Below are 20,040 nucleotides of genomic sequence, written 5' to 3'. Positions count from 1 at the left end.
TTTTCACTGTGCTGGCATTTGGATTGTGTAAAAGCGGTGAGTGAAATTACAGGTACCTTAGCCCGAATCAGCATCTTACACTAAACTTCACAAGAAATCATCATATTCTTCACCACCCTTCCACTTGCAATTGCAAAGAAAAAAAAAGGCTTGTTTCACTTAAGAAGATAAGTGATCAAGTAAAATATTCTTTTAAACCTTCTCTTTGATTACGTCTTTTTAATATGCAGTGTTAGGAAATAGGGAGTACTCAAAAGTGTTTCTGCCATACAGAAGCATGATGGATTGTCTTTTTTTTTTTTTTTTGGATTGTCTTGAAACAAATTTGTATGATTGGGTTGAGAACTGAACTAGCCATTTTTTTTCATGGATTTTTTTTTTTCTTTTAAGTTCAGTTGATGTACAGCATTGTGATTGTGTTAACTTTAAGCATATAGCACAGTGATTCAATTATGTACTTTTTTCAGATTATTTTCCATTGCACACTGTTAAAAAACTTCATAGTTCCCTGGGCTCTACAGCAAATCCTTGTTGCTTATTTATTTTATATATTGTAGTTGGTTTGTGTTAATCACATACTTAAAATTTATCTATCTCCTCCCCCCCACTTTATCCTTTAGAACATCATTTTTAACTTCCAAGAAGGACTGACATGCTAGTTCCATACATTGGGGTATTTGGCAGACATTTTCTTGAAAGTGAGCAAAGATAAAGAATTAATAGACTTTGTTGCCGGTGACAAGGGTTGAGCTTTCAGATGAAAATCAGAATTTCAGAAAATTTGTGTCTTCCTCTGTAAATTTGACAGTGTGATAATATCAGCAAGTGATTCTTTTATGCTGAATAATGAAAGGTATCCACCACAGCAGTGGTTTGTATAGCTCACAGACCATTATGTTTTCAAATGACCAATGCAAGATGTTTTAAAATTGCACAGGGATAAAAAAATTCAAAGTACAGAATGGATCAATGGATTTTCATGTAACAAAGTACAAAAAGTCAGTGATAAAGTTTTGTTTTTATATTGCTGCTAACCTTGAAAAAACTACTGCTTGTTGACTTGGTGTAGTGTCACAGAAAAATATCCACATTTTCTGAAAAGGCTACTAAGATATTCATTTTTCAATTGCATATCTTATGAGATCAGATTTTCTTCACATTCTTCATGTAGAACATACAACAGATTAAATGCAAAAGTAGAGATTAGAATTAAACCAGATGTTTAAGAAATTTATAAAAATGTATTTTTTGCATTTTCTTTTGGAAAATTTAGTTACTGATAAATATACTATTCATATAAATGGTTTTATTGTTAATGGGGTAGGTATGTTATTTTAAATGAATTGATAAAATTCTCAGTTTTAGTTTCTAGTATGGTAAATATCAGTAGATACACGCACATGAACAAAAACTGTTAGGGATCATCAATAATTTTCAGTGGTATAAAGGGGGCCCTGAGACCAGATGGTTGGCCACATACTAATTATTTGTTGTCAAGATTGTTATTAGAATTTAACAGATAAGAAAATTGAGACCTAGAGGTTAAAGATGAAGCTGAACCAGCATTGATTTATTCTTTTATTAATTCAACATTTAATGGATGCCAGCTTTGTGCCAGGAGCTTGATTTAAGTCAAAAAGAAACCCACAGAAAACCTGCAGTGAGAACCTTCTTAATTGTAGCACATGAAAGCATAAAGACATGTTAATTGGGTTGACATTCAATCATAGTGACGATTCGGATCATTTATAAAAAATCTCAACAAGAATTTTAAGCCTCTTAAAAAGCTGATTACAAACTTGCCATAGTCCAATGTGAAATGTAGTAGAGAGACCATATATTTTATAGTTTTGAAAGTATTTTCATACATTTCTGTTACCTGAACACAATGCTGAAGTGTGGATGGCAAGTAATTTACTTCTTTTTATAAATAATGGAATGAAATATCTTGGGAGAGCTAAATAAGCTTGGTCAGCAGCAGATACAAGACCTAAGAACTCAAGTCTTCCTGGTCCTTGATGTTTCTGTTATTACTTATAATAGAAACTTGATGAGCTAACAGAAGAACAGGAGTCACTGCTATGTGCTTCTGTAGAACTGATCTGTGCCAGCTGTTAACAGGTCAGCACAGCTTCTCAGCTTGTTTGCCTCTGCTTCTTAACTGGATGTTTCCTGAGGGCAGAGACATCATATTGGTTGTGTCCCAGTGGCCTAGCAGAGTGCCTAATTTTTTTCATAAATGTTGATTAAGTGGGTGAGCAGGGATCATCATTAGATATTTTAAATAAAAAGATATGTAAATAAAAATTTTAAATAAAAAGACCCTGACGTGGGAAAGATTGAGAGCAGGAGGAAAGGGGATGACAGAGGCTGAGATGGTCGGATGGCATCACCGACTCAATGAACATGGGTTTGGGTAAACTCCAGGAGTTGGTGATGGACAGGGAGGCCTGGTGTGCTGCAGTTCATGGGTCGAAAAGAGTCGGACACAACTGAGCGACTGAACTGAACTGATATGTTATTCATTTACAATTAGCTACTTAATTATTTGTATGTATATACATAATTTTCCTGAAAAGAGTAACTTTCTAATCCCTTTCTTTGTGTTAGAATCCTAAAACCTTTAAGGTTATGGAAATGATCCTTTAGTAAATATTTGAGTATCTGTTTTCAAACCATTGAGTGGGATACAAAAGTGAACAAAAGTGAACAACTTTTTGTTAAGAGTTGATAAGGTTTCATTCATGTGTTTGTCCAAAATGGAATGCTTCAGGGAGGTGGCAGTTATAACTCAGAGCAACTTTCAATTTACATTTTAGACGTATAACCTTGCAGAAACCTTCAGCATTTTGCAGTTTTTCATTACATAAATTTCAGATGATGTTGCAAATCCTATTAGAATTTTGTAGGAATGTATCATGAACACATTTACTTTTCATTATCTTATTTCTTATTTTGAATCTAAGAGAACAGTATTATGAATTTCTAACATTTTTGTTAAAATATAACTGTATACCATAACCAGCCATTTAAAGTGTAGTTTGCTGTGTCTTGATACGAATACATCATAATCAAACTAATAAACATATCCATCACTCCCAGAGTTTCCTTTTGGATTTTCTTGGAGCTCCTTTGTATCCCTCCCTCTCATCTTTCCATGTCCCACCATGTGCCAGAGCAATCACTCATCTCATTTATATAAAATTTTGTTAAATGCAAACTGTAGTGTCAGAAAACAGCCTATTTGTTTTCATTAGTGACTTTATGAGGGAGGAAAAGTGTCAAGACTGCCACAGCACTCCAGCTTGTTTTCCTTTTTTGGGTTACCAATGGCGGCCTGTGGTAGGGACACTGCGTAAATAAGGGAGGAGGCTTCTTGACTAAAGTTGCCAGAAAGCAGTCGAGCCTTTCGGTACTTTACAAAGAAAGTAATGAATGGCTGCTTGTTCTGGCTTTTATCCTCAGGTTGACTTGCATGCTGGCAGCAAGTATTCTGATTCCTATTTCCATTTGTAGATCGATTTTCACATTATATTTGTGCTTTTCTTGAACTAGATTTTTTGATATTCTTGAAACAAATGTCTGATAGTACTTCTGAAATGAACCTTCCTGCCTACATAGAAATGTTATGAATACTTAAGGTGTTAAAGAATCTAAAATAATTGGTTTTGGTAGGGATCAGAGTTCCTAATAAATGGCTTTTGCTTTGTTTTTACTGTGGTGGTTTGTTTTGTTTTTGGTCTCTTAGGAGGATGTAAGAATGAAACAATGAGTTGAGTAGAAATTATTTAATCTTTTTAAGATATAATTTTTTAAATGGTGTAGAATTTTGGGATCATGTTAGTTTACTTGATGTTTCTGCCAGTTTGTTACCCTAACTGAAATATGCCTTTACCAAGGATAAAGGTGTTCCTTGAAAAATGAGTGTCATTTTGAAATATAGAACTAAACAGAACTCAGTGTTGTTCTTGAGAAATGTCCACTATGCTTTCTGGAAGCGTTTCTGAAATTAATGAGCATTACTAAAAAGATGAAAAGAAGCGAATGCTCTCTCAAGCTTGATACTGTGATTCAGAATGTCTAGTTGTATAAGTGTTCATTAGTTATTCTTAATTCTGTTCTTCTAGTAATTCAAATAAATACGTGTGGAATAAAGAGAAAGCTATACATTTAAACTATCGTAATTCCAGTAGAGCTGAGGTATTCTTAGAGCTGCGTCTATATCTTCAAGGACGTCAACTTCAAGTAGAAGAAAATACTAAGGAAAGCATAAAAAGTCTTTATATACTTTTCCTTTTAAATAGATGAAGAACTTCCTGATTACATTATGGTGATGGTGGCCAACAAGAAAAGTCAGGACCAAATGACAGAGGACCTGTCCCTGTTTCTAGGGAACAACACAATTCGATTCACCGTATGGTATGTTTCTGAATATTTACCCCTCAGAACAAACTTTGGCTTGAGCCAAGAGCAGGTATTCTGTCTGCAACGTGGTTCTTGACAGGAAAGTCAGATTAAGCCTTGTGAGGTAGGTTGTGAGCGTTGAGAGCACAGCCTCTGGAGCCAGACTGCCAAGGTTGAATCTGCCTGTTTCCTTGGTTTTTCTATCCACGAAATGGGAATAGTAAATCACCTTTATGGGGTGGTTGTGAAAATTAAATGAGCTAATGCATGTGCTTACAGCTGTGCCTGGCCCATAGCAAGTCCTCAGTATGTGTTGACTGTAGTTACTGTTTCTTTTTAAACTTCAGCGTTTTATCATTCCTTTTCCTCCACCAATACCACTTATAGTTGTTTTTTGGACTCGGTTGACTTCCTAAATTGCTTTCTCCAGTGAGCTAATAATCTAGGGGGCAAAGTTTTTTTACAAAGTTGCAAATCATTTTTTTTTAAGTTTGAAGTTTTGAAATAGGCTTTGTGTTCAAATGTAAATGGAGACTATAATGTTTCAGTGTTCTTTTTCAAACTGCACATTCCTTTGGTTGAGCACACTGACTGAAAGCATGAGGGCAGCTTAAGAAGGGAGACCAGGTTCTTGTGTCAGGCTTGAGGGAGAGCGAGAGCTGGGGAGGGTAGCGATGTGGCTGAGAGCAGAGCAGGAAGGACTCAGGTAAACTGGGAACCACCCGTTCAGCAGGAGTGAGTGGCGATGGAGCAAAGTTGCCTGAGCACAGTTGGGTGGCTTAATTGGAATAGCAAGAGACTGGGAGATGAGAGAGGCAATGAGGAGGGGCGTGAAACTGATTGACTCGCCATTAAGCCAGAGCTCCTCTTAAAGGTGTTTCTGCCCCAGCAGGCAGCTGTATCCTTTAAAGCTATCATGAAGCTTTCTTGAAATTCCACACAGAATTCTCTGGGTTTATATTACACATTTTTGAAGAACACTGAGTGCAGTGTACATTCAAGGAACGTTTTGGTCCATGCACTCCTGCAGTGTGGGTGACTTAACCCACTTACCACAGTTTGTCCTCAGAGTTTACCAAAAGCCTAAGGGAGGTTGTGGTGCTTTTGACTGGGGAAATTAACGTCATCATGAGCATTGCTTTTTTTTTGATTAAAGCCTTCAGCAGGTCAGGCCCTTGTTTTGTTTCATGCAAGTTTTTTATGACTGGACTTTCGGTTCAACATTTGGATCACTTTGAGTCCCGCTAATACGGGAGATTGACCTAGTAGATCCTTTCTCAGATAACTTGAGGGAGTAAGACAAATTTCTTACATAAACTGTGAACTAAATTTGAATTTAAAATCAGTTCAACTCTTTAATTTAACCATAAATTTAATTCTTTAACATGTTCTGATAAAAGTAATGGTGTCTCTATTTTGACACTTCGCTTTCTTAAGCGTCCATCAACACCAGCCACAAACAGACTATTCTTATTCTTTGGAGCCCTGCAATAACTGTGTCTTAGGGGACAGTGGCATTTGACTGGGATCTGGGTGAAACATCGTTACAATATTTTCAGAAGGCACGGCCTCCTAGAAGGATTGTTAGGCAAATTTGCCTTGTACCTAACTACTAAAATAGATTATAAGTGAGATGGTGGTTTGTTTACAGCATTAGTTTCTAAAATAATACAGTAAAAGGATGATGTAGTAATTTTGAATTTAAGTTTTTCACCTCCACAGAATTAGGTTCTTCTAGACACCATCTAAGTAGATAAAAAATAAACTGCTTTCAACAATTTTAGCAATGTTCTATTACATATTTATGGTATTTTGTCTTATTTTGTCATAAACTACCTTGAATCTTTCGTCCTTTTGAAACAAAATACTATTCCTGTGGACCAAGACTGTGTGGTCTTTTTGCAGAGACTAGATGACAAAAATTGGAGAAGGAAATGGCAACCCACTCCAGTGTTATTGCCTGGAGAATCCCAGGGACGGGGGAGCCTGGTGGGCTGCTGTCTCTGGGGTCGCACAGAGTCGGACATGACTGAGGCAGCTTAGCAGTAGCAGCAGCAGATGACAAAAATAGTGATGAAAAAAATAAGATTTTTTTTATTATCCTACAGTGTTTATATAAAGGCTTTTTTTTTTAATGTAAAATTTTCTTTTAATACCATTTATCAGTATTTAACTGAAGAATTGACCTGTAATGTCAGATTTAGAGTGGCAGTTGAAATCCAGTCTTTCGTGATAAAAGGAAGCTTTAACATTTTGGGTTTGTTTTTTTCTTTTAGGCTTCACGGTGTATTAGATAAACTTCGTTCTGTAACAACCGGTAAGGTTTATAAAAATCATGTTTGGGTTTTTCTGGAATTTGCTATAATGTGATTGTTTTTCAAAAGTTATTTATACTGCTTTGGGGAAAAAACCCATGAATTTGAAAAAAGTAGTTTATTTGAACTTTTTAAGGAAGCACACGTTTTTATGAATTAAGAGCAATAAATTTAATATAATTTGAAGACAGTTTAAGTAAAGAAAGGGAAACTTGGCAGTTTATCCTAAGGAAATAATTATAGATGTGCACAATGATTTAGCTTCATGGATGTTTCAGTGCTGAAAATTACTTAAAAGTGCAGTAATAATAAATGGGTAAATTTATATCACTATGGAATAATATTCAGCCATTAAATATGTTGTCAAACACACATATTTATTGCCTTTAAGTAATCACTATAGCTTAAAGGGACCATGTATTTTTCTTTTTAGACCCCTCTAGTCTGAAGTCTTCTGATACCAACCTCTTTGATGGTACCGTACCTTCAAACAAGAGCAGTTTCAGTCGAGGAGATGAGAGAAGGCACGAAGCTGCAGTGCCGCCTCTTGCAGTTTCTAGTACTAGACCTGAAAAAAGGGAGTCCAGAGTTTCTACAAGTTCTCAGGAGCAGAAAGCCACTAATGTCAGGTAAGAGTGTTGTGTAGACCTATGGGCAGATGGGTGTGTGTGACATTTTATTTACATTAGTTAATATGTCTTTTAAGTTGCTGTTTTCAGATATTTTTGAAAACAAGTGGTTGGGAGCAGTTTTTTGGAAGAAAATAAGGGTAAGACCAAAGAATGATTATATTTTACATAAAACGTAGTCAATCAAAGTTAAAAAAGAATGCAATTTAATAGTAGTTTTTAATAGAATACATAAAGTTCTTTTTTTTTTAATTTCATTTTTTTACTTTACAGTACTGTATTGGTTTTGCCATACATTGACATGAATCCACTAATAGAATACATAAAGTTCTTTTCTATACTTTTTCATTGAGATGTATCTGACTAGTCTTTGAATAGTGGAAGATGCTGCTTTAAACTAGTAACACACCCTTTTTGGTTTTGTTTTCATTTTTTAACAGACAGACTTACGATGATGGAGCTGCAACCCGACTAATGTCCACAGTGAAACCTTTGAGGGAGCTAGCACCCTCTGAAGATGTGATTGATATTAAGCCAGAACCAGATGATCTCATTGATGAAGACCTTAATTTTGTGCAGGAGAATCCCTTATCTCAGAAAAAAACTACAGTGACACTTACCTACGGTTCTTCTCGCCCTTCTATTGAAATCTATCGACCACCTGCAACTCGAAACACAGACGGTGGTGCTCATCTAAACAGGCTGCAGTTTCAGCAGCAGCGAAACAGTGCTCATGCTGCCAAGCAGCTAGATGTTCAGAGCAGCCGGGTGTGTGAGACAGGGCGCTTGTGTGAGCCAGAAGTGCTTAACAGCTTAGAAGAGACTTACAGTCCCTTCTTCAGAAGCAACGCAGAAAAGATGAGTATTGAGGTTTGTATATACTTTTGAATTCTGAACTGTTGTGCTGAAAATGGTCAGTTCTTAATAGTAAGTTGTATATGAAATAACATCATATATTGGAAGTTTGTTCTAAACTGATCTCTGAGCTGCTCAGCATAGTACACCAGTTGCATTTTCCTCTCCACAACTGGCTTCTACAGATATCTTGCATCTTGTTTATTTTCCTAGGATGCTAACATTCGAGATAGCTTTAACCTTACGGTATAATTTTGGGAGGATTTTAGGTCAATTTTAGATCCTTCATGGCTATAGTAAGCAATTGAGGAACTCCCACTTTACTGGCTTCCTCAGCAGTACTGTATGCTGCCATTTATGAAGGGCAGTAAAGCACTTTTTGCTTTAGCTTAAGATTGATTATTAGAGATATTACTTTTATTTCTATAAGAAAGCAGGGAAATAGCCCATGAACTTAATCCTTAATATTGCTTGGCTGTTTCTTTATTAAGTACTCGGTAGCAGAACTTTTGTCTTCTGAGACTAGATAAGTGGGAATTTATATGATTGCAGGAAGAAAACTTTCGGAAGAGAAAGTTGCCTGTGGTAAGTTCAGTTGTTAAAGTGAAAAAGTTCAGTCACGATGGAGAAGAGGAGGAGGAAGACGACGACTGTGGGTCCCGCACAGGAAGCATCTCCAGCAGTGTGTCAGTGCCTGCGAAGCCTGAGCGGAGGTACCTGGGCACGTCTGTAAACTAACCTTTCATTGCCTGACAGAGTCTTCTGGGTTTCTTGAAGAGGATATCATGAAAATACAGATTTAATCCCATGTAAGACTTTTCCATCCCTGGGTCGGGAAGATCCCCTGGAGAAGGGCATGGCGACCCACTCCAGTGTTCTTGCCTGGAGCATCCCGTGGACGGAGGAGCCTGGGGTTGCAGGGTCGGACATGGCTGAGTGACCAGCACACACACATGACTTTTCCACTGATAATCTTTTCCATTAAAGCCTGTGACATGGGCGGGAGGAAAGCTAATCCAAATTTGTTGTTTGAAAAGTTATAAGGTTCCAATCCAGTTGGTATTTCCTAAAGACTACAGCTAGTCTGTTTCAGACGAGAGAAGGCTGTAGTAAAGATACCATGGATGGCTAGCATGTAAAGAATTCCAATCTGTAGTTCAGTTAAAATGCCTTTCTTTTTCAGACCTTCACTTCCACCTTCTAAACAAGCTAACAAGAATCTAATTTTAAAGGCTATATCTGAAGCTCAAGAATCTGTAACAAAAACAACTAACTATTCTACAGGTAATTTGAATGTTTATAATTCCCAAGTAAGCTGTAGATGATTGCTCCACAAGTGGTGATAAAGATGCCTGGTAAATGTTAGGGCCAAGGCGAGAATGATTAAAAGGGGATGTGACCACTGTGAGAAACTTTCTCAGCCGTCAGTAGAACTTGGTTCTTTGAGCAACTGTAATGCCTTTTATTCCCTTTTTCTAATAAGGGTAAAATATATAATAGAAATCTTAAAAGGAATTTTGGTAAATAAGAGATTTTCATGTTCATAGCATTATAGCCAACATTAGATATAAATTTATGTTGTATGAAAGGGAGCAGGATCCAAAATCGGTTGGAATTAGAAAGATTTGTGTAGCATATGAACAAGTTAGTTTCTTTCCTTTCAATATAACCTGTTAATGGAATATGAGGCAGAGAATTGACTCATGTTCTTGCCCCAATCCTAGTGGAAGTACTAAATGGTTTTATGAAAGATTATAAAGTATTAACACGTTTTTAAAACAGAGGAGAATGAGCTATAATATGTTACAGGAAACTCGTCCTAAAATGTAACCGAATGACGGGCGTCGTATTGCCATCAGGCTTGGTGCTCTGTGCCCTGCGTGCTGTATCTAGTGTGCAGAACTTTCTGCTAATAAGCTGTAATGGTTATGCACTCTACGTTTTTTAATTTTTACTTTTGCTGCGGATTTGATGACTGTTGTTTTAGCATTTTTCTGCTTTTCTGTTCTCTTTCGCGTCTCTTTGTGTGACCCTTTCTTAATACGAAGTAAACTGTAAGCTAGCAACTTTCAAGCCTGGTAGTCATTTGTACCCTTACTTCTTTTCATCCCTAATTTAACCCTGAACATAAACAGCATTTGAATTATTAGGTAAAGGCCAACTTGACATAACAATTCCTCTGTTTACATTTTCTTTTTTGGTCTGTCAGCAATATTGAGTATTTAGAATGGTGAGAAATTTAGACATCACTGTGAACTTGAAATTTCCTACTTTTGTAATTGGAGAGAGTCTCAAAGATTTTTGAGACGTAGCACTGAAATTTTTATTCACGCTATCTAGATTATAATTTGAAATTATTGTACAACCATGAAGCAGAACCCAGACTGCATATGGTTAACAACACATATGAGCTGCAGTGTATTTATTGCATATAGTTTTAAGGTGTATAGATGTTTTTTATATAAGCATGGGTAACTAAGAGTATTGAAAGGGAACATGAGGTATCTATGAACTGTTTCTAACAACTCATATATTCTAAACCCAAGGAGGTGTTTACGTTTAATGTGATACTCACTGTTGAGTTTTGATATATCACTTCATTTGCATTTCCTTCTTTTTTTTGCTTTTTATGTAAAAGTCTCACAGAAACAGACACTTCCAGTTGCTCCCAGAACTCGAACTTCTCAGGAAGAATTGCTAGCAGAAATGGTCCAGGGACAAGGCAGAGTCCCCAGGATAAGTTCTCCTATTAAAGAAGAGGAAGCAAAAGGAGATAATATAGACAAAAGTCAAGGTAATAGTTTAAATGGTGTTTCATTTTCTACTATTTTTCGCAAGACATCACATATTTTCCAGTGAGTATTTATGAAATCTTGGTTATGCTATGAGAAAAGGGCTCAGTAGGCCCATGAATAGAAAAAGGGACCATGAGGGAAGTCTGTACACTTTTCAGAATTTAAAAAAGCATATTATTGGGGAAATTTTTAGTGTTCTCAAAAGTGGAAAGAATAGTCTAGTGAATTCCCCTGAATCCAGTCACCCAGCTTTTTCAGTATTTTGCCAGTCTCTAGTTATGTGGACGCCTGTGCTCTTCCTTCCCTTATGGTAATCCCACCCCTGTTCCTTGAACTTGAAGTCTTGTCTTTAAATCTCCCCTTTCTGAGCATCATGTCTCTGACCTGTCAGAGCTGCCGCATTATCCCGGTTGTACTAGTTTATCCCCTTGGGTCTGACATGCTTCCAGCTAATCTTTTTGCTTTCTTTCTCTCAGCCCCACACCCCCAACTCTTGCACAGACTCTCCTATCTAAGTGTGACTCTGATCCTGTAACTCCTTTGTGAGAGCATTTCTGGCTCCTCCTCCCACTCTGCGTCGTCCAGGACTGATGCCAGCAGCTTGGCCTTTCGGCAGCTTCGTTCATTATCTGCCCCCGGGCCTGCGCAGCCCTTCTCCACTGCTTTTTTACCCCGTTTCTTCTGTTCCCATTAGGAAAGACTCTAGTTCTTTCCCTCTTGTATGAAAAACTCCGCCAAAGCTGCGTGCTAATTGTGGCTTAATACTTCCATAACGCTGGAGCACATTTTTTCATTCCTCCTCAGCTGGGTCCTTTAAATTGCTCCAGGGCCTCCCACATTTACTTGTTTCATGAAACCTTACGTTCCCATTTTGTATTTGTCCCTTCTCTTCCCTTTTTTTTTTTTAAAGTCCTTAACCTAGGGTGTGCAGTTTGCCGTGTCCATATGTGTGGTTCCAGTAAATCATGGTCCTGAAAATGGGAAAACCCTCAGAATAGCCAGTAGGTCCTCATTCAAATTATAAATGTGCCAATTTGTTTAAAGCAGTGGAAGCTGGGATTTGAGCGTTAGTTAAGGATTTGCGGTGAATTGGAGTCTGTTCAGAGGTTAAAGCGTCAGCCTGGAATGGGGAGAACTGGGTTCGATCCCTGGGTTGGGAAGATCCCCTGGAGAAGGAAATGGCAACCCACTCCAGTACTCTTGCCTGGAGAATCCCATGGAGGGAGGTGCCTGGTAGGCTACAGTCCATTGGGTCGCAAAGAGTCAGACACGACTGAGTGACTTCACTTTCACTTTCAAACAGGTTTGAATATGTGATTTCATGATGTTTTTTTTTCCCCCCATGGTGGTATTTTTAAGTAAACCCTTGGTGGTGGTGGTGGTGGTGTAGTTGCTAAGTTGTGTCCAACTCTTTGGACCCCATGGACTATAGCCTGCCAGGCTCCCTTCTTCTTGGGATTCACCAGGCAAGCATACTGGAGTGGGTTGCCGTTTCCTTCTCCAAGTAAACCCTTAAATGGTCCTTTTGGAGAATAATAGATACTAATTCACTGTCGTGAGAACCAGAGAAGTAAAATTGAGCATTTATGCTTTCTTTCCTTTAAGGTTGGTACCACAGGGTGACAGAGTTGTACAGGAGTTAGTACTTGTTTCTGTAAGTGACATTTTATCAAACTGAGCCATGTCCGTTTATTTATGTATGGTCTGTGGCTCTCTTACTACAGCCACAGAGTTGAACAGTTGCAACAGATGATGAAATCCACACAACTTAAAATCGAAAGTATTTGCTATCCTTTTTGATATAGTAGATTAAGGGAGCATCTTTTAAAATTATTTCAGCTTAGAAGTGAAAACAAAATGATAGAATTATAGTAGTCCCCCCCCCCCCAACTAACAATGAATTAGTGAATCTAGGCACTGATATGGCTACTAAAACTTTTAAAAGTGAAAATCCATAATTTTGTGCCTCCTGATGAAAGAATAGAAGACGACCCTAGTCTTGCTGGAGAAGGTGAACCTGAGTGATAAGCCTCTGGCGCAGCAGTCAGCTGGCAGGAAATGCTGAGGCCGTGAGTGTGCAGCAGGCAGAATGTAGCCTTGGGGGCATTACATATGTCAGTAGACTTAAAAAATGCAAGAGACAAGGGTAAGGTGTCGTGTCTGGGTATGTATACTTGTATGATAAAATCAAACTAGATATTACTCTAAAAAGCATCTTTGATTCCTTGTGGATAGGAGTACATGGAGGGAGGCTAGTGGGGTGGCTTGTTGTTCGGTCACCAAGTCGTGTCTGCCTCTTCACGACCCGATAGACTGCAGCACACCAGGCCTCCCTGTCCCTCACCGTCTCCCGGGGTTTACTCAGACTCATGTCTATTGGATCCAACAATCTCATTCTCTGTCTCACTCTTCTCCTGCCTTCAATCTTTCCCAGCATCAGGGTCTTTCCCATGAGTTGACTCTTCGCATCAGATGGCCAAAGTATTGGAGCTTTAGCTTCAGCATTAGTCCTTCCAATGAATACCCAAGACTGATCTCTTTGGGATGCACTGGTTGGATCTCCTTGCAGTCCAAGGGACTCTCAAGAGTCTCCTCCAACACCACAGTTCAAAATCATCAATTCTTTGGCGCTCAGCTTTCTTTATGGTCCAACTCTCACATCCGTATATGACTACTGGAAAGACCATGGTTTTGACTATATAGCCGTTGGTTGGCAAAATGATGTCTTTGCTCTCTAATATGCTGGTTTGTCAGTAGCTTTCTTTCCAAGAAGCAAGCGTCTTTTAATTCGTGGCTGAAGTCACCATCTGCAGTGATTTTAGAACCAGAGAGATCTGTCACTGCTTCTGCCTTTTTCCCTTCGGTTTGCCATGAAAGGGTGTGATCTTAGCTTTTTAAATACTGAGCTTTAAGCCAGGGTTTTCATTCTCCTCTTTCACCTTCATCAAGAGGCTGTTTCATTCCTCTTTGTTTTCTGCCATTTAGAGTGGTGTCATCTGCATCTCTGAGGTTGTTGATAAGTTCTCTCAGGGATCTTGGTGGTAACTCATCCAGCCCAGTATTTCGCATGCTGTGGGGTGGCTTACTTAGTTCTATTTTCTAGACCTGAATAAGATTATAATGGTGTTTTGCCTTACAAGAACTCATTGGGCATTTTTGTGAGGCTTTCTATATCATTGTTTCATTTTAAAGTAAAAGGCCAAGAAGCTGAAAAGGTGTGAAGTCCCTCTCCTACTGAAGACTAGTGCTGCTGTTGCTGGTGTCATCTGCTACCAGCGCAGAGGGACACTGCAGAGTTAGTTGGTGTGCTCAGTCACTGTCGGCAGCTTAGGCACTGTTGAGCAGCTTTGTCTCTGACAGGTTTTTAAAAATCTAGCTGTGCACATATCATGGCCAGAGCTGTGGATGTGCTCGCCATTTCTCTGGCCTCCGTATTGTAAGGAGGCTAGCCACCTCACAGTACTTTGCTTTTGTCTTGGGTTAATCTGTCGCTCAAACTGTGTTTTGCCAGTCTTTTGAAAGATTTATCACAGCAGCAGTTCTTGCTTTACTGATTCTCTTTTGGTGTGTGTTTCCTTTCATTGATTTTTGCTCTTACTTTTAATATATCTGTCTATATTGTTTATTAACTTATGTTAGCCTGGATTTTGCAAATGTAAGCATTTAAACTATGAATTTCTCTTGACAAGCCGTTTTTCTTGCACGTCACAGAGTTTCTGTTATCATTCAAGTGCATTTAATATATAGAATATGTAAGTTTTGGTTTTAGTCTTTTAATTGTTTTAACTATATACTATGGGCTTAATTGCATTGTGGTCAGATAACGTGATCTGTGTAATTTTTTTTAAAGTAGTTTAAGACTTAACATAGTCCATTTTGTACATCTTCCATGTACATTTTGAAAGAAAGTGGATTCTGACTGTTGAACTGAAATTTCTGCATTCGGTAATTAAAGCTCTGTAGCGAGTAGTGTTCAGGTCTTGACCTTGCTGAGTTTTTGGTCTGCTTATCAGTGATTGAGAGGGTTTTGAAATTGCTTGTCAGGATGACAGATCTGTCTTAACTTCTCTGTACTTCTGGTAGATTTTGCTTCATTTACTTTGAGGCTATTGAACTAGGTGCATGTATATTTAAAATTGTCCTGATGAAATGAATCAGGAAGGTACATCTTCCTGATGAACTGAAACTTTTACCCTTATCTGTAGCCCTCCATGTTTTACATGAAGCTTTTATCTAAAACTCAGTTTTGTCTGATTTTAATGTAGCTAGTTAGTATTTGCCTCATACATTTTGTGTTCCATGCATTTGTTTTTAGTCTTCTTTGTCCTTGTTAGGTGTATGTCTTTTAACTATTGTAAAGCTACATTATTGTTTTAAAATTCCATCTGAGCTTGCTTTTTATGTGAGTTTAAACCATTCACATTTATGAAGATTATTGATGGAGTTGGACTAGTTTCTGTCACCTTTTCTTGGGTTTTTTTATTTGCCTGCTTTTATTTTTTGACCTTTTTTAAAGATTATTAATTACATTACATTGTAGTTCTTGTTGATTGCCCAGTTCTACTTTATTTTGTGTTTTTTTCAATAGTTTCTCTTCTTTTACTGGTTACCACTGACATTTTACCATACAAGTTTAGTATTCTAAAAGTTAATATTCTGACCCCATCTGCAAACAGTAAATGGATTTTAGTATATCTTAGCTGCAGTCTTTACCTTCTCAGAATTTACATTGTGTTTCCAGTGGTTCATCTTGGTCCTTTTCTTTCTTTTTTTTTAGTGCATAAATTGGGTACCATTATTATTTAACCCAGGTTTTGTTTGTTCAGATTTACCAAACGTATATTATGTTTTTTTTTTCTCTCAAATCTCTTGAATGTTACTTCAGTTCAGTTCAGTGGCTCAGTTGTGTCCAACTCTTCGAGACCCCATGAATCGCAGCACACCAGGCCTCCCTGTCCATCACCAGCTCCTGGAGTTCACTCCAACGCATAACTATTGAGTCGGTGATACCATCCAGCCATCTCATCTTCTGTCGTCCCCTTCTTCTCCTGCCCCCAATCCCTCTCAGCATCAGGGTCTTTTCCAATGAGTCAACTCTTTGCATGAGTGGCCAAAGTATTGAAGTTTCAGCCTCAGCATCAGTCCTTCCAATGAACACCCAGGACTTATCTCCTTTAGGATGGATTGGTTGGATCTCCTTGCAGTCCAAGGGACTCTCAAGAGTCTTTTCCAACACCACAGTTGAAAAGCATCATCTCTTAGGCGCTCAGCTTTCTTCACAGTCCAACTCTCACATCCATACATGACCACTGGAAAAACCATAGCCTTGACTAGACGGACCTTTGTTGGCAAAGTAATGTCTCTGCATTTCAATATGCTCTCTAGGTTGGTCATAACTTTCCCTCCAAGGAGTAAGCGTCTGTTAATTTCATGGTTGCAGTCACCATCTGCAGTGATTTTGGACCATCATTTTTCAGGATTTGGAAATTTTTTTTGATGTGTATTCTTTGGAAGTTTCTTTAGAACAGGTCTGTTGGTGGTAAATTTCCCGAGAGTCTGTTTACCTGTGAGCACGTGTAGCTCTCGTCCTTGGGCAGTGGCTGTGCTGCACGCAGGAGTCTGGGTTAGCAGCAGGCATTTGTTCTCACCTCCTTGTTTACATTGTTCCACCGTCTCTGGGCTCCTTCGCTGTTGGTCTTCTCCTTGTCTTTGGTGTTCTGCAGTTTCACTACGATGTGTCTAAGCGTGGATTCCTTTTATTCTTCTGTTTGGTGTATGTTGAATAAAATCTTATGTCTAAAGTGAAATACATTACGAAATACATGCTCACCCTGGAAAATTTGGATAAAGAAATTGTAATACTTGCTGATAGATTAGAAGATAAATAGTACAGAGCAATTTAAAATAACAAGTGACTTTTTTGCTTCATTATTTTCCGTGCTGGTTCTCCTGGAGGCCACCTCTTACAAATGCTCCTGTTTATGACTTTCTTTCATTTTCTTCATGTAATAGTATGCTTATACTGCTGTTTCCTAATTCAGCTATAGTTGGTATGTTTTGATTTCTGGCTTCAGTATATTAGAATCTAACCCTCACTTTTCCTTGCCTCCGTGCCTATATAGTAAATCAACTGTTTTCAGTTCATTGATGCATTACTTTTTATAATTCTAAGTAATATACCTATTTCTTGTGTAATTAACTGTATCAATGTATTTTGACTACTGAAAGACAGAGATATTTATGTCCTTTAATTCTTATGTATCTTTTCTCACCCCCTCACTTTCTAAATTCTGTCATCTCTGCTTCTGTATTGCTGAAGGAGACCAGCTGTACAGTGTGCTCTGAGTTTTGCTTTGCTCTTTTGTTGCTGCCCCGCTTTTCTTGTTGTTGCTGCGCTTTGTAGATTGGCTCTAAAAGTTGAGAGCCAATAAGCAGCATTTAAATCTTTAAGATGCAAAACGCTTCTCAGGCCCAACTTTAGATTGTCTCCTCCAGTTCTTGGTTTAGGGTTTCCCTGGAGTTGTGTATTTCCTTTTCCTTGTGTTCAGCGTTTTTTTTTTTTTTTTTTTAGGTTCTTTTCCCCACCTTCTTTCCTTGCCCTCCGGTATTATAGTCGATGTCTTTGGGCCTCCCTTTTCTCCTTAGGGGCCTTCCTCCTAGGACCTCTGTCCTTCTCATCCCACTGGCTGCTCTGGTCTGCTTCAAGGCTCTGTTCCGGGGTTCACTCCTCCCTGAACTCACACTGCATTTCCTGGACCCCCTTGTCTTCTGTTTTTGTCACCAGATCACGAAGAAACTTAGGGAAAAGTATGGGAAGTAAATTTTCTTGGCCTTTAGAAATCTAGTGTTTAATTGATATTAATTGATTCGGTACAGAAGTTTAATCCTCAAATGTTGGAAGACGTGACTTCTTTTTCTTGAGGCTTCTTTGTTTATATTTAAGATTTTCTCTTTTTCTTAATGGAAGAATAGTTGATTTCTATTTCAGGTATACAGCAAAATGATTCATCTATACATACACAAACATACATACATATTTTTTTTTTCTTCAGATTCTTTTCCATTACAGCTCATTACCCTGTGTTCTTGATGTCTAAAATTTACTGATGAGTCTAGGTACTAGTTAGTTACTATCTCTTTTGTGTCCTCAGTTTTGACTCGATCTTGTTCTACTCTGAAATATTTTCTTGACTTTCTCTTCAGTTCCCCTATGTTTTCTTTTTTTTCAAAACAGGCAGATTTTTAAAAATTTCCACAAGTTCTCCCTTGTTTTGTTTTTCACATTATCTGGTGAAGACAGGATCATTTCAGATTGTCTGAGGAACATAGAGGGTTTGAAGGATTTTTGTTTGTTTGTTTTAAGAATTCTTTTTTGTCCCCCCCAAAATAGTTTCCTATCAGTTTTTGTTTGCTCTTTTTGCCATTTCATTTGTAGGCTCTTTTCAACAAGTCTGGTCCTAATTTGAGAAAGTGTTAGTCACTCAGTCCTGTCAGACTGCGATCCCATGGACTGTAGCCCGCCAGGCTCCTCTGTCCATGGAATTCTCCAGGCAAGAATACTGTAGTGGGTAGCCATTGCCTTCTCCAGAGGATCTTCCCAGGCCAGGGTCTAACCCAGATCTGTGGATTGTCTACCATCTGAGCCACCAGCTAAGCCCCTAGTTTAAGAAAAGGCAGTACAGAGACTTAGCTAGAGTTGGGCATGGGCTGGAAGCTTTATCATTGGCAGGTTTTGTTTTAAATAAAGCAGGCAAGGAGCTGCTTTATTGGCCTTGAAATTGCAGAGGAATTTCCCTGGGGGAGCCTGCCTATATTTTCCCCAGATCATTTGCTGAGTTTCTTTAGAAAAGAGTATTTTTTTTTTAATTAAAATTTTTATCATTTAAATGTGTGCCTATGCCATTCAGAAAACCTAGTTTTTTGTTTCATATCCTTCGAAATCTTTGCTCATTGCTCCAACCTTTCATCTGTGGGTGCCCCTTTGTTCATTTCACCTGGCTCAGCACTGTCAACTCTCAGATTTGTGTTTGGACCTTGGACCTGAATTCCTATCCAACTGTTTTATATATCTCCTTGGATACATAGTGAACCCTTTTAAACTTGTCTAAAACCAAACTGCTAACATCTTCCGGACCAATCTGTTCCCCCTCCAGCCCTCCTTGTTTTAGTTAATGGCAGCCCTTCCTTTCCAGTTGCTCAGGCCGGAAGCCTGTGCTGTTGTTTCCTTCATGCTTTCTGCCCTTCTCCTTTCCTCAGTCTCCTCCCTCCCTCCCCTCCCCCCCCTCCCCTTCCCTTCCCTCCCTCCCCTCCCTTTCTCGTCCCTGCCATCATCTACCTTCAGGACATAGTCAAGTTCACCCAGCCCTGGTATCTCTGCATCTGTTGCCCTCTGGTAAGCCGTCGTCCATGACTTGGCTTTGATGACTGCAGCAGTGTCCTTCCTGGTCTGTCTCTCGCAAACTTCCCTGTTTGCTATCTGTTCCCACAGCAGAGAGGGATCCTTTTAAACTGTTGGATCCCAGCACACCCTTGCTCAGAAGCTTCTGGTGACTCTCAAGGACAAAAGCCCTCCCCGATCTCATCACCTTGCCAGGCCCCCCCATTCTGTTCCCCTTGCTCTTCCTCAGACCTGCTCGGTGTGTTTCTCTTTTGGAGCATTCAGAGAAGAGCATGTGTGAGCTGCTTTTGCCCTCTTCTGGGAGTGTTTTCTTCCTGTCGTCTGTAAGCTTGCTCATCTCAGGCCTTCCCTAGGCCCCCAGCCCCATTCTCCCTAATCCACTTTCCTAAAACTTTTTTTTCCTCTGTAGCACTTAACTGCCATCTAATACATACTTTATACTTTCATCGTTTGGTTTTTATCCAGATTTGGGGCTTAAATCGCTCACAGTTTGCCCAGTGTCTTGTTCGTGGCTCTTCTGCTGGGCCTCAGCCAGTTTTCATATGTGTGTTTCCTGTTTCCAGAGGTGGTTGAAACCTCATCTGCTATAATCTGCTCCCTAACCATACAGTGCTAAAGTCATTTTTCAGTGTGTACACTCAGTG

At 38.8% G+C, this 20,040-nt stretch overlaps 1 protein-coding gene across 10 annotated transcripts in view; it reads left to right on the top strand.

Annotated features, from left to right (window-relative positions):
- The window catches only part of ZC3H14 (zinc finger CCCH-type containing 14), a 40,533-nt gene that overhangs the window by 1,330 nt on the left and 19,163 nt on the right, over positions 1–20,040 (top strand). For 5 of the 10 annotated variants that reach the window (XM_018053871.1, XM_018053874.1, XM_018053872.1 and 2 more), the window contains exons 3-9: positions 4,305–4,419; positions 6,681–6,721; positions 7,153–7,348; positions 7,789–8,218; positions 8,756–8,916; positions 9,387–9,487; positions 10,842–10,997. In XM_018053871.1, coding sequence (XP_017909360.1) covers positions 4,305–4,419; positions 6,681–6,721; positions 7,153–7,348; positions 7,789–8,218; positions 8,756–8,916; positions 9,387–9,487; positions 10,842–10,997 — 1,200 coding nt within the window. The remainder of the gene's footprint in view (positions 1–4,304; positions 4,420–6,680; positions 6,722–7,152; positions 7,349–7,788; positions 8,219–8,755; positions 8,917–9,386; positions 9,488–10,841; positions 10,998–20,040) is intronic. The other 5 variants (XM_018053878.1, XM_018053875.1, XM_018053880.1 and 2 more) reach the window with 1 other exon arrangement.

This window comes from Capra hircus, chromosome 10, assembly GCF_001704415.2.
Source record: "Capra hircus breed San Clemente chromosome 10, ASM170441v1, whole genome shotgun sequence".
Classification (NCBI taxonomy): Eukaryota; Metazoa; Chordata; class Mammalia; order Artiodactyla; family Bovidae; genus Capra; species Capra hircus.
Note: the sequence above shows the minus strand (reverse complement) of the source record. Positions and strands in the feature narration are given on the sequence as shown.